General features: G+C 34.7%; 1 protein-coding gene across 1 annotated transcript; it reads left to right on the forward strand.

The window, feature by feature from the left end:
• Positions 1 to 11,744: 11,744 nt before the first annotated feature.
• LOC131335889 (transcription factor MYB8-like) lies at positions 11,745 to 14,160 on the forward strand. The gene is made up of 3 exons (XM_058371448.1): positions 11,745 to 12,205; positions 12,316 to 12,445; positions 13,114 to 14,160. The coding sequence occupies exons 1-3, from the start codon at positions 12,073 to 12,075 to the stop codon at positions 13,859 to 13,861; spliced, it is 1,011 nt and encodes a 336-aa protein (XP_058227431.1). The 5' UTR covers positions 11,745 to 12,072; the 3' UTR covers positions 13,862 to 14,160.
• The last annotated feature ends 640 nt before the right edge of the window (positions 14,161 to 14,800 follow it).

The following is a 14,800-nucleotide window of genomic DNA, read 5'->3' on the forward strand; positions in this document are numbered from 1 at the left end:
AGACCCAAAGAGAGGTCTCGCGCGCTTAGGAAAATGGGCGGCAATTTGAAAAACTGATTCGGAAACTAGTTAACCGTGTGCGCGTCACGGGTTATTCGCGCAGGGGGGGTGCAAATCCGGGATTTGAGCCTCGCGCACGTACTAGTAAAGCCCACGTTTTTGCTAAAATTCTGAAACACGTTTTAGAAAGCGTGTGCTAAATTAACACAATTCGTTTTGATTTGATTCCAAAAATCAAGCCCTGCCCTCACCTATAAATACAGCACTTCGGAATTGGTTTCAAAACACAGAAAAAACGACTCTCTCTTCCTCCCCTAAAATGTTTTCTGAGTTTGAGCTTTAGGTAGAATTGTGTTTTGTTTCGATTTTTCTTCCGTGCAGAGAAAGCCGAGCAGAGGTGCTGAATTCTGGGCTGTTTTATCCTGGGGACGGCGGGGAATGATCATTCATTCCACTCTCAAGTAATGTGACTATATTTTCTTAATACTAGATTATTCTATTGAATGCGAACAAGATTATTCAATGGCTCTCTTTCGCTTTGTATGGTTACTTGATTTTGGTAAGGGGAAAAAAAAGGTAAGGTATCAAGTTCTTTTCTTTTTTTGTCAAAATCGTAGAAATTTTATTAGAAATCAAAGCAACCAATTACATCAAAAAAAGACGTTTATCTTTCTCAAAAGGAGACAATAATCAATCAAAAGGTCTAACTTCCTGAGTTCAACGAGTTGTAATCTTCGCTATAATTCCTTCAAAAAAAATTCCCAGTAAAAGGTAGTTTCTTGCTTATTAATTTGCTTTAAGGAAAAAAACCGAAATGGTCCTTGTAATTTAGTGTTTGTGTCAACTTGGTCACTCTTTTCTAAAAACTGGGTTCTCTGGCCCGTGTTCTTTTTTCTAAAATACTTGAACTATTCTTTCGATATTCAAGAGATGGCCAAATGTACCTAAACTCTATGCCAGGTGGAAACTCTAAGTTATTTTCTAAATCCCTTTTGTGGCCCGAACTACGGTCGGGCCTGATTCTCTTTTACTTGGAGATATGTAGGTAGCTTGATGAAAGCTCGGTCCTTTTTTAAAATAAAACCCACTTCAATTTCTAAAATTCAAACATTTTTCAAAAATATCTGAACCCCTTTTATAGAACACAAAACTTCTCATTTTTCCTTTCTTTTCAAGAACCATGTTGCAATCCATAGGAACCCGATCACTTATCCAAGTCCTAATCCCTCTCGTTCCTTCCCCCCAAAGGAGAACGAGACACGTTTCGGTCGAAGGTAAAATCTCAGGTGCGACAAATGGAGAATGGAATCCTTGAAAAAAAATGGAGAATGGAACAAAGAGGCTTTGTATTTTGGTTCAGAGGTATACTAGGGCAAGAGAAGAATGACAAATTATGATTTTAACCCTAGAAAAGTGGTCCATTCATGTCTGGGGTTAACAGAGTCTAACGACAGTTAGTAATTGGATCAAGTTGGAACAAAATGAAAATTACAGAGTGTAAATTGAGTCAATTCAAACTGTAGGGACCAAGTTGACATAAATACTAAACTACAAGAACCATTTTGGTTTTTTTCCTTTTGCTTTTTTTCCTTTTGCTTTAATATATTTCCATGAACAAATCCTAAATCCAAACGAAAGTCTGTGCACACGTGCGTACGGGATGCAATTAAATAGTGGGGTGACTATTCGCAACTCCGTATTTTCTTTCTTAGCCCATTAAAAATTTTCAATTATACTCGACAGTTAGTTACCTAAATTGAGATACACTTTTAGCATACAATTACCGAAATATAATATTCTTTTCAGCAGCTATTTACCGAAAATATATGTTCGGCAGTTGTTTACCGAAAGTTGAACAATTTTCGACATGTAGTTACTGAAATATAATCTTGTTTTTAACAGCTATTTACCGAAATATTATGTATAATTTTCAACAACTATTTTTTCCAAAATGTAGTTGGCTAAAAGAGAAAATACGGGGCTGCGAATAGTCACCCCCTTAAATAGGCAGAGATATCAATAAGGGATGCATTAAACTTGGGGAAAATTTTACAAATGGTCCCTCTACTTTGCACGAGTTCTCATTTTCGTCCCTCTAATATTAATTGTATCAATTTCAATCCTATAGTTTTCATTCCATCTCAATTTCGTCTGTCTCCCTGGCGCTGTCAATGAAACAAATGGAATTAAAGGGCAAAATTGTCATTTTCTCTCATAGAGAACTAGATTTAGATTTGATGTAAACCAAAGAGACTATTTCTAAAATTTTACAATTTACTTTCGTTTTTTGCAAATAAAATAAAAAAGACCTTAAGTAATGTATTTGATAGCTGAATTATTTTTTATTGGGTAATAAAACTATATTGAAAAAATTTATATTTCATTACACATTACAAAAATATTAAAAAATGCACAAATCAACCCCTTAGCTAATGTCTTTGTATCATGTTCTTATAATCTTCTTATTTTTTCACGCGATAAAAAAATGTTCAAAATCCGTGTTTATTTGTTATATGAGTGATCTTATGAGTAAGTCCCAAAATAAATACATTTATACCCATATTTTAATGTATTTGATCTCTTAATATTCAATAGTGTTTCATTGCTTAATTAAACACAATTACAAGATTTCTAAATATTACTGAACAACTTTTTCTTTTTAATCATGTGAAAAAGAAAATAACGAGAGTGAAAATCAATTGAAAAAAAATACAATACCAAGACATTTAACATAGGGATTGCTTTTCGAATTTTCTCATATTTGTTGTGATATATATAATAAAAACTTTAAAAAATTTCAACATATTTTGATTATTCAATATAAAATGTGATGAGAAATATATTACATATGATATATTTTAAATTTATTTACAAAAACAAAAGTAAAAATAAAATTGTAGAAATAGTCCCTTTAGTTTGCATGAAATCTCAATTTAGTCCTTCTTTGAGGAGAAATGACAATTTTATCCTCCAATTCCGTTTGTTTCATTAACGCCATAAGCAAGAGGACGAAATTGAGACAGAATGCAAATTATAGGGCTAAAATTAACACAATTGATACTAGATGGCCGAAAATGAGAATTCATGCCATTGTAAAATTTATCCTTAAACTTAAACATGGAGCGTTAAACACGGATGATGTTTTTGCGTAACAACTTAATGTAAACATACATGCTAAAAGCAGAGTCGACCCTGAACAAAAATTTGAAGTTTGACCGCTTTCGGTTCCTAAAAGTTTTATGAACTTTAGAAGCTCCGCCCCTCCTTTTTGGTACTTATATTAATAGTCCAACGACAAGGGTTCATTTTTTTATTTTCTTTTTAGATTTTCGAAAAGTCAAGGCCGGCCCTAACTAAAAGTCTAAAAGTTCGAATCATTGATCAACTAAAATTTTTCTTTAGGTCCCCGAAAAAATGCAATGCCGTCTTTCAGATCATATGATCTACACAATGATCATTTTTTCTGGGGCTGTAACCATGGGTTCATGATCAACTAAAATTTCGAATATTAATTGAACGGTTCATCTAACCAGCGCACTATAGCGCCCTGTAAACAATTACCACAGTTAGCCACGTGTTCTTGCCGTCTCCTTTTTACTTTATTTCTGAGAAGCATCATTTACTCCTACTTGCAATTGACAATTTTAACCTTTTATCTTTTGCTTTGAGACAAATCTCATCTCCATTTACAGAGTGTTTCCGGGAATGAAAATTTTGTAGATTTTTATTTATGGTTGAGAAGTTGTTAGGTGTTTTCGATAGTGAATAAGTTGTTTATGGGTTTGTGAATAGAATAACTGTAGTAAAAAAAAAAATTTGTTGACAATTTTTTATTAGTAAAAATGAGATAGTAAAATGCATTAAGATTTTAGCATTTTTTGTTAGTGAAAACGGAGCCTTGTAGCAAAAACAAACTCTCGTCTCTCTGAAAAAATCACTTTCGTTCTCTCTCATCGTCATTGCTTTTTTCCAATTTTAATAAAAAAAAAATCTCCACCCACATTCTCTCCCCTCTAGCCCTCATTGGCCAATTGCAATCAATTTTTTTTTATGGGGTCCATTACAGGTTTTATAAAAATTATTCAAACCGCAAATTATTCTTTTTTTTTTTTAGTTTATGAGAAAAATAGCCCAATCTGATATCGGTAAGGGTCCTTTCAAAATTTTTAGGGCACCCTATGAATTTTGAAACAACTCTTACCAATATCTAATTGAGCTAATTTTTTCAGAACTCATAAAAAAATATTTTAAGAATAATTTGTTATTTGAATCATCTTTGTAGGATCTCTAATGGACCAGCAAAAATTAAAATATGATGATTTTTGGAGGTCATTACGAGCCCTACAAAGATGATTTAACCTGCAAGTTATTTTTAAAATACTTTTTATGGGTTCTTGAAAAAAATTAGCTCAATATGAGGTAAGGGCTGTTTCAAAATTCATAAGGCGTCTTACAAATTTTGAAACACCCAACAAATTCTAAAATAACTCTTACAGATATCAGATTGAGTTAATATTTTTTTTAAATTCATAAAAAATATTTTAAGAATAACTTGTGGCTTGTGATGGGCCTCACAAAAATTAAAAAACAAAATTATCAATAGGAAATGTCCAGTACGAGAGGGAGATGGGTTTATCGAGAAAATGAAGAACTGAACTTAAAGAAAAGGTAAAGGGTGGTATTGTAATTCGGGTGGAGAAAGTAAATAGTACTCCTACTATATTAGGGAACAGAAAAAAATTTCACCGCCGACGGGTACTATGTGGTGCTCGCTCGTGCATCCGAGCCGTCTATTTCTTTTTTGAACGGCTCTCAGATTTTTGGAGAAAGAAAGTGTTGGGGTGAAAGGAGAAAGAGAGTATCAATCCAAGCCATCCAAAAATATATTGGACGGCTCGGACGTATCAAACAGATACCACGTAGGATATACCGTTCCGCACTGAAAAATCTCTACAAGAAACAAGACATTTGTAGCGACACCTATAGAAATGCTATAGTAAGCCTATACTAAACGGATGCACATGGCGGTGTTTAGCTTTTGCCGTAATTTAGTGTACTTTATTTGTGTACTTAATAGAGGGAACTCACTTCGCATGTCGTTATTTATCTGTATCAAAATTTAATCTGTTTATTTTAGCATGGAGACAATTTCGATTACGATGGTGCAGAGAACTTGAGTTTATCGACGCTGGCATCATATCCATAAAGTAGTAGAAGAAATATCGATGCATAACAAGTTAAAAGGAGATAGATATTTCTTCCAATCCATTTTGTGCACCCCCATTCTAGAAACCTGAATAAATACTTATTTTTTAAGAAGATAATTTTAAGCTCAAAAATTATGTATTTACGCAAATAATTTTTCTATCAATATGGATCTTATTTGATAAATTTTATTGAGATCTTTTAAATAGCGCAAAAAAAAATTGAAAATTATTTTTCATTTGCATTATTTTTGAATTTGAAAATATAAGATAAGCTGCTTAATTTTTAAGAAGATTTTTGAAAAGGAGAGTCTGGTCTTAAAAACTATTCATACCATGAACGATTGGCCACCCCATTTGTGCTTTTGAATTTTTTACTCTTCTTAATTATAGCAACTATTGTTAGTACTAAATAGTAAGATAGGTTGCTTGATTTAATTGCCTTCTCCACTGACCATTTAAGCAATCTATCTAATTGATCAGCCAGATAATTGTGGTTTTAAATCAGTTTGTTGGGTGATAATGACCTAATCAAAATTGGTGCAGGTCATGAATCTTAATTAATGAGGGTTCGGATTACCCAAAAAATCTGTGGACGATCTGTGATATTTTTGTCTGTGTGAATAGCACGGTTCCTTCCGTAGCAACATGAGGGTTTTTTTTTTCTTTTTTACGAAAAGCCTATTCACATAGATAGTTTGTGCACAGATTGACGTGGGCCATTACAAGTCCCACACAAACTATTTGAGCTATTCATTAAATTTAAAATATTTTTTTGAGAGCCTCCGCGAAAAATCAGCCTCGTCTAATACCTATAAGTGTTCGATCCAATCATATAACTTTTCATTTAGATTATAGGATCCTAAAACCTAAATGAAAAGTTAGATGATTCCATTGAACATCCATAGGTATCGGATTGAGCTTATTTTTCTCGGGAGCCTTTGAAAAAATATTTTAAATGATTTATGAAAGGTTTAAATAGTTTGTGTGAAACCCGTAGTGAACCCCACAACGCGATTTGTGCACATAAAGTTATTTATCGAGCAAGATGAAAAAAGTAACATGAGGTTGACCGCATGCTAGCTTTTTCCCACTAGAAAAAGGCATTGCAGCATTCACAATGGTATAACCAAAAGCAACTTATTTACGAAGTTAGCAATGTTGGCCTATAAAATGGCTCACAATGAAGGAGTAACTAAAATTAGCAATCTCTTGACCAATGACTAAATTTGAGCCAATAACTAAAAATAATGGGTCCTACGATAACAAAAGTTATTCTCAGGGTCCACACAAAGTATTTGAGGGTCCTAAACCAAATCATCAAGTGGGGTCTTAAATTTTTTCACAATTACAATATAACAAGAGATAATTTATATATATAATTAAATTAAAATATTATACCACATTTCATGCAAAACATGTTTTTTTGGTTCGGTGGTTTGGGTGTTTCCTTGTGTTCACTTTGACAAAAATTCATAACCAAGCAGCAACATATTTTCCACTATGCTGTTTTTGGACAAATAAAAATTTAAGAAAGAAGTGTTTTGGGAAGGAATCGAACCCAAGCACACCCTGTGGGTTAGAGGTTATCTTACCAGTGAACAAGGAAGGCTCATACAAAATATGTTGGGGATAAATTTTATACTTTTTCCGTCTCATTTTCATTGTCTATTATTTTGTATGTCTCTTTCATGTCTTTTGCCTATATCTTTAAGTGTGGATCTTGAAATATATGTAATATAGATCTTTTTTGAGATAGATCTTGATTAGTTCTATAATAGAAAGTTTTCAAAATTATAAAAAAACGTTATAGATTAAAAGATATGAGCAATTAAAAAATGACACGCAATTCAAAAATGGACAACAAAAAGGAGACGGATGGAGTACTATATAATTACTTCTAACGGGCCCCTCTTTTTGGGCTAAAATCTTGGGCCCAAGGCCCAAAGCCCAGGCCTCTTAGACCTTGTCTTTGGGTCGGCCCTGGTTATTCTCTATGTTCTTGTTCTTTGAAACTCATTCTCTATAGAATAAATGCTTTATTGGTAGAGATGAAATGTACTTTCCACTTTGACAAATGATTTTGCATTTAACAATGTTGGTCACTGTATGAATTTTGACAAATGCTCTCTACTTCCACTTATTGTACTAGAACGTCATTTAATGTAGACTATTAGATTCAGGGTGTGTTCTATTAACTAAAATAAGTACTTATTTTTTGAATTAAAAATGACGTATTGTGAAAGAATGACTTGTCTCGTAAGCCAAAAAATAATAACCTTGCGGAATAGCGCCTGAGAAGAAAAAAAGCTGACCGCAAGATTTCAAATTTTTGTCAACTCATTTTGATTTGGCCACTATAGAGCTTAGGGTTGCTAACTTTAGCCATGCACTAAATGGATAACCTCAAGGTGATGTGTTGGTTGTTTGGACTAATAAGCCAAATGACTTATTTTTTTCTTCATATTCAATTTTTTTTTGTATTTGTTAGCTTTTCGTTAACTTTTTGTAGATTATTGCTTCTTCATAACGAGAGTAATCTAAAAAGTAAAAGAAATTACCCATTTGGCGTGGGTGTTCCACACTTGTCTATTAAAAAATAAGTACTTATTTGTAATTTTCAAGCTTTAAAATGGTATGCTTACTGAAATCAAAAAAAAATTCAACATGAATCTTGTTTAATAGATTTCGATGAGATCTATCAAACCCTGAAAAAAAATTTAAAAATTAATTTTTTAAATTTAAAAATAAATACTTATTTTTTAAGTAGTACTTATTTGGGTAAGCGAAACATGTAGCGGCCGAACAACCAACGGTAGGGAATGGACAGTATGTGGGTTTTGATTGGGTGTAGCTGCGGTGACGGGGACGGCGTAAATTCCATGATAGGATTATGTATCTGTCGTAAGTATACATATCTATGTCAGTCCTACGTGTGACTGTCGGTTACCTTATACTACTCCGTCATTCAGCCCTCCAATCATTGCATCGTCACGGCCCTCTCTTTCTTCTTCTTCTTTTTTTTTTTTTAATTTTTTAATTTTTTATGATAGTAATGTTCCGAAACGGTTTTGTACAGTGCACCCTCAGCCTTACACCATACAATGTGACAGATTCGACCATCCATCTAGGCAATAGATAACTCAAATTTTCATCCGAATAATAAACGGTTGAGATTTGTCGGAGCTCGAATTAAATCCGTATTGTTCGTGCCGAAATAGACGGCTGAATCTGCCGCACTATACGGTGTAGTGCAGCAGTAACCCCCAATCTGCCTAATATAGGCGCACGTCAACGAATTCTTGGGCTCTAAAATTAACAATCGAACAAGTCTTTAATAGCCCTGAGGTTTGGAACGTTTTGACCTTGCAACCTCTTGATAAGTAAACGCTACATATGGCTACAACCACACGCTTATTTTTCTCTGCATATTAAGGTGAGGTCCACACATTTTATCTTCAACTCTACACAAATTGCGGTGGAAACGTAACTTGGAGCACCGAATAATTTTTCGTTACGCCTCATATCATACATGAGGTCCATTAAATTCCACGTATAGCAATAAAAGGTTGCCTTTGATCTGGGCATTCTGGATTAATTGAGTTTAGGCTTTCCATTGCGTTTTTTTCTTTGGTTCATTAATGTGGTTTCGATCAAATTTGGTAAAAGACAATAAATGGAGTAACATTTTAAAAAATGTATTGTGAGAATTGATATTTATACTCCTTTTCTTTATATCCACACTCATTTTTTTGGTCTTTTTTTAGTAAAAAATTACCATCTTTCAACACTAAAAAACAAAAAAGAAAGTGTGAATATCATTTCCTGAAATAATGTGAGTTCACAGGAGCAACTCCAACAGTGGGAGAATCCTCGCGGCAGCTCAACGATGATATTTGACTATAACATGAAGTCCATTTTCATGTCCCATAAAATTTGTCCAGTACTTCCGTAAAACAATAATTAAGAAATAACACAATTTTTGCAAGAAAAATTCAAAAAAATTCAACAATTTACTAGATATCAATGACTTCTTTTAGCTTATGAAAAGATATTAAATTTTTTCTCGAAAGAAATGTATTATTTTTTAGTTCTCGTTTTGCAGACCAGATAAAACTTTATGAGACGGTCCACTACACATTGGAAATAAATCGGGATATAAATCCTTCTAGAGGGGTGCATGAGTTTCATAGCATGTGAATTTTATCGAGAGATTCACCCTTTATGAGAAGTATGTTTTAGTATATTTGCAATAACTTTGATCGAAAGGGTAAGGCACCGTGTACGTCCCGGGTTCGGATTAATCCATACAGTTTTTCCTTTAACTGTTTCACACGTTTGAACGTGAGGTGAAATAGCTCTTAGAGCTGCTGATAAAAAGAATCGAACCTGAAACCTTAAGAATGAACAAATTCCTGAGTTCTAAGTCAAGACCAATTGACCAATCCGTTGGGTTGCGGGGGAGTAGTTTGTTGGTTCGTAAACTCATTTATTAGTTGCTAAGATTTTTCTTTTAACGTACGGAAGTTTAACTTGAACAAGAAAGAAACCCCTCAGTTTTGGAAAATGACATCTTTTCAACTAACTCGTCTCTTTGGCGTGTGATAACAAGTTTGAAAATAATCACCATGATGCATCATTTGGAGGGAGACTAAAAATGGTACACGATTGGAACATTTCTAACTAAATAAATGTCTAATGGGTAGCTTTCAATTTCTTTATTTTAATAACAAGATAAAGTATATATGCTAACTATGACACTCAAGAGGAAAATAACACAAAAGTAACCTTTTTTTTGAATGGGGATGTTGCCAAGAACCCTCGCGAAGCGAGTGTAGAGCGGCCGATTTAGCCGTTCGGCAATCGACGGCTCGGATCTTTGTCGAGCAATCGACGGCTCAAATTTATATGCGTTCAAAATCAATCCGAGTCAAGATGAACGACCGAATCGATCGCTTAACAGGGATGCCGCTCGGTAGCATCCCATCTTCCCTTTTTCCCCTCTCTTTTGAGATTTGATATTTTTTAATGGAATCACAAGGGTATCCCAATATCTTAAGAGTAACTTTATATGGGACCCCACAATTCTCATATCGGTGTCGGTTGATTTTTAAAATCCTTTTGTATAGCAAGTGAAGATTGAAACTATTTGCCCTAAAAAAAAAAAAAAAAACCAAATTACCAGCTGGTTCCCTAGCTCGGATACTCTGTGAGTTTTCATTGCTGTATTTTGTACTAGTTTGAACTTTCTTTTCTCATGCTCTACCGCCTCACTTTTGACCCTCATCTCGAACTCTTTTTCGGGCTTCTTAACCGTATATGTATGTGTTAGATTCTGATGGTCGCATCTAGGTGATGGTGGTTTAGGTTCTTTCTAATATTATTTGTGATGAAATCCTCTTATATTTATGAAGCTTAGGACTTTATCAATCGAATGAATGATACTTCTGTGGATAAATAAAAATACAAAATTCCATCAATTTTATCATTTCAACTGGAGTGTCAAACAAATTACTCAAATGGTCCAAACCCATGTCCACTGTGCTGAATTTGAGGTGACAGAACATGTAGGACAGATTTAGTGTCAGGTGCGGAATTGTTATCACTTCTTGACACTTGATTGCTCCTGTTAGGATGTAATAGGATGTAATGTAACCACACCAAATTATAATTAAGGCTCTGTTTGGGATAAATTAGTTAAATAATAATGTGGACTTTCTTTTTATTCTAAAAAGTATGGGAAAAGCCTAGCTGTAATTGGACATTCCAAACACAACATAAGTCTTATTTCTTGTTCAGTTTTGAATAAAATATGCTCGGTACGTAAATGTTTTGTTCACTTTCTTATTTACCTATGAGCTTGTTTCTTAACGATAAATAATTAACCAAAACATGAAATAAACTAACTTGTTTGGCAACCAAATGAATAAAGTCATATTTTAATACTACTGGACCTGATTGTCATGTCCGTTTTATTTGTTTTTGTGTGTGTTAATTAGGAGTACGAAACAAAAAATCTAGGTACATAACTCATGCACATACATGTGGGGTTCACACACAGTATCCAAACGTAATACCTCACATACATGTGGGGTCTACACGCACCTTACATACATGTGAGGCCCATACACACTATCCAAACACAACACCTCACATATATGTGGGGCTCACACGCACTAGTACCGGTGCTTGTGGACCTCATATGTATATGAGGTGATATGTTTGGACTTTGGTGTTTTGTTTGGATAATTGTGTATGTAGCGTTATTATTTACAAAAGGAGATCAAGGTGTTTTCAGAACAGTAGTGCTACATATACTAACTACAATTCCATTAAACCACACCTTCAAAATCAGGAGACATGATCTTTTGTGCTGAAAATTTCTGCGGCTCTGTGATGAAGAATTTTTTGGCTGTTAAATTTAAAACATAAAAAAAAAAAAATCACACAATCCAATAGCCACAAAACCGTACGGCACAATGACAGGAATTTCAAAATTATGTTCTCGGAAGGGAGGCTATCTCGCAACATGTGTCTAGTACTATGGTTGAGCATTATTGACTAGTATATTGTTTTTCTCTTACACGTTTATAAAATTGCTCTCATTTTCTCTTCTTTTTCATCATTTCTGTAGATAGAGATATCTTAAACCCCAATCCAGTTCAACGCATAAAGCAGCACCAGATTTGCGTAAAAACCACTTGATTAGCTTCACCCTCTCTCTCTCTCATGACTTCGACTTGAAGTCTGATTTTCTCTAACCCCCTTTAAATCATCAAATAAATTCAACATTTTTAAACTCCAACATCACATAAACTACTTTTAAACACCCCACCCCTAATTCTGGCTTACTTGATCATCATCATCAATGGCACGCCAATCCAGTTATGTGAAGCCAAAGCTAAGGAAAGGTCTTTGGTCACCGGACGAAGATGAGAAACTGTTCAATCACATAACTAGATTTGGTGTCGGCTGCTGGAGTTCAGTCCCTAAACTAGCCGGTAAATTTCACTCTCTCCTCGCCTTCAGAATTTTTTCGAATTTTAGTATTTTGGGATTCGTGTTTCCGGACTTCAATTCTTTCTGTTTCTTGTGGTATGGATTAATGCAGGTTTGCAGAGGTGTGGAAAGAGCTGTAGATTGAGGTGGATAAACTATTTGAGGCCTGACCTGAAGAGAGGAATGTTTTCACAAGAAGAGGAGGATCTTATTGTTAGTCTACATGAAGCTCTTGGTAACAGGTTTGATATTTTTCTTTTTTTTCAGCAACCAGCTGCCGGGTCAGCTTACGCGCAAGTTGATGTTAAACAAACAAAAACATAGTCAAGTTTCGAATCTTGTTACAAGCTTTGAAATGGGTAGCTGAAAAATTAGAATCTTTGTTTTTCATTCCGAAATGGGTATCCAGAAAATTAGTTTCTTTGTTGCAAATTTTGAAGTGGCGGTCTAAAGAGTTCAGTTGAATTTTTGTTAGAACTTTTGAACTGGTGTGTGTTAAAGTTAGAATCTTTGTAACAGGTTTTGAAATGTGCTCTGAAAATTAGAATCTTTCTTTTACATTTTGACATGGATCTGAACTTCAATTATCTTTGCTTCAAAGTTCGAAATGGGTATCTGAAAATTAGTATCTTTGTTGCAAATTTTGAAGAGGGTATCTAAAAGTTGAAATCTTTTTTAAGATTTCTGAAATGTTTGTAAAAATTAGTAATTATCTTTGTTGCAAATTTTGAAATGGGTCTCTGAAAATTAGCACTTACCAGTATCTTTGTTGCAAATTTTGAAGTGGGTATCTGAAAGTTAGTATAAGGTTTGCCACAATTCCTGAAATGGGCATCTTAAAAATAGAATCTTTAGTAGAATTTCTTAAAATTTTAACGAATTATTGAATGGGTTTTTCTCTAAATTGCAGGTGGGCTCAAATTGCAGCACAGCTGCCGGGAAGAACAGACAACGAGATAAAGAACTTTTGGAACTCATTTTTGAAGAAGAAACTAACGAAACAGGGGATTGATCCAAATACCCACAAGCCGATAACCGAAGCGGAAGCGGGAAACGGAAAAAATTGGGCAGAAAATTCATCAATGGCATCATCAGATTCGAAAAGACTTCCAACTGCATTGGAGCAGCAAGAAGCTCAATTCAACAGCACAAGCTACTACGAAGGTGGATTGACCGAAGCTTCGAGAGAGCAACTCGAAAGCAAACCAATATTTGATCCCTTGTTGTTGTATGAATTCCAAGGGAGTTTCAATAATCCAACTTTGTACAACTTTCAGCAAAATCCAAGACCTTACGATCAGACCCATATGGAGGTGAACGAAAATCCCCTGTTTGGATTCACTTCAATGCCCAACTTGATGAGTTTCGATCACGGGAACGCGGCCGAGGCAGATTTTTCGGGTAATTCGACCTCGCAAATGAGTTCGGTTTTCTTCAGTGGAGGCAAGGAAATCAGTTCGGGTAGTAGCTCCAACGTCAACAATATGGTGGAAAATGCGGCATTCTCGTGGGGCACCGACAAGTTAGAGTCGGTGTTCGAGTGTCAAATGAATGGGATTATTCATAAGTCTGGAGAAATGAAAGCAAGTCCTTGGGCAGAAGATTTTGGTGGCTATCCAATGACATCACTATCAGAAGGTGTTTTCCAGGAATTGTGAAGTGTAAATTTTTTTTATTTCTTTAATTTTTTTTTCACTCTCTACAAACAGAAACACACGACTGTTGATAGTACAGGAAAGTCCTACTATAGGTTTGAGGTGAACATCTCTCTCTCCCTATTTGGTTTCGGTTTCGATTTTGGTTTTGGTTTTGGTTTTGTTGGATTTCATTAGAGAATAATGTTGTTGATACTCATTCGGAAATGTTTGTTACGAGAGTTGAAATGTAAGTCTTTACAGTTGTACGAGTGAAAACTAATTTGTGTTCAAATCTAGAGATCATGTTAGTTTGGAGATTAGAGTTTTGAATTCTCTCTCTGCGCATGGTTCCTAATAAATTGTCATTTCAATCATTACTCTCGTTTATCCCTATGTTCATTACTTTTGATATTGTACACAATCAAGACCGGCTTTGCCTTAATTTAGACAAGCAAAGCATGGGCCTCAGGCCCCCCACCTACTTTGGGGAGGGCGGTCCTTACTTTATAGCTATAGTATATGTTTCGATATTAAAACAATAACTTGGGCGGGAAAAGGAATTTACGAGGGTGGTTCGGTCATTTTCTCAAGCATTTTCCATAGGTTTTGCTAGCACGAGGCATTGAAATGAAATGACCAAGCACAAGGGCATGGTTCACCATCTCTCAGGTCTCGACAAGCATATTCACACTTGAAGCTTTCTTAAAAGATCAAAGTCGGTTGACGGTGCAACCTACTAAGAGATCCCATCAATCAGCTTAGAATTATTAGGTCACACTTTCACGATTTGCGCGTATTATCAAAGAAGCTTTTACCCTTCTATTCTACACAACAACTGAATTTCAGTAGCTCAATTTGCGATGAACCAAACTAACTCTTCCGCCATTAATTTAGTAATTGTGACTTTTATTCTTTTGACAAGCAGTTGTGACTTTAATTAACGAAATCAATTTCAAGAAA

This window comes from Rhododendron vialii, chromosome 8a, assembly GCF_030253575.1.
Source record: "Rhododendron vialii isolate Sample 1 chromosome 8a, ASM3025357v1".
Lineage (NCBI taxonomy): Eukaryota > Viridiplantae > Streptophyta > Magnoliopsida > Ericales > Ericaceae > Rhododendron > Rhododendron vialii.

What these genes read in the sequence shown, in the direction of transcription:
- LOC131335889 (XM_058371448.1), top strand. Translation starts at nt 12,073, where the DNA reads ATGGCACGCCAATCCAGTTATGTGAAGCCAAAGCTAAGGAAAGGTCTT. An exon ending in TTCAGTCCCTAAACTAGCCG is followed by an intron (nt 12,206 to 12,315) that starts GTAAATTTCACT and finishes GGATTAATGCAG; the next exon opens with GTTTGCAGAGGTGTGGAAAG. An exon ending in CATGAAGCTCTTGGTAACAG is followed by an intron (nt 12,446 to 13,113) that starts GTTTGATATTTT and finishes TCTAAATTGCAG; the next exon opens with GTGGGCTCAAATTGCAGCAC.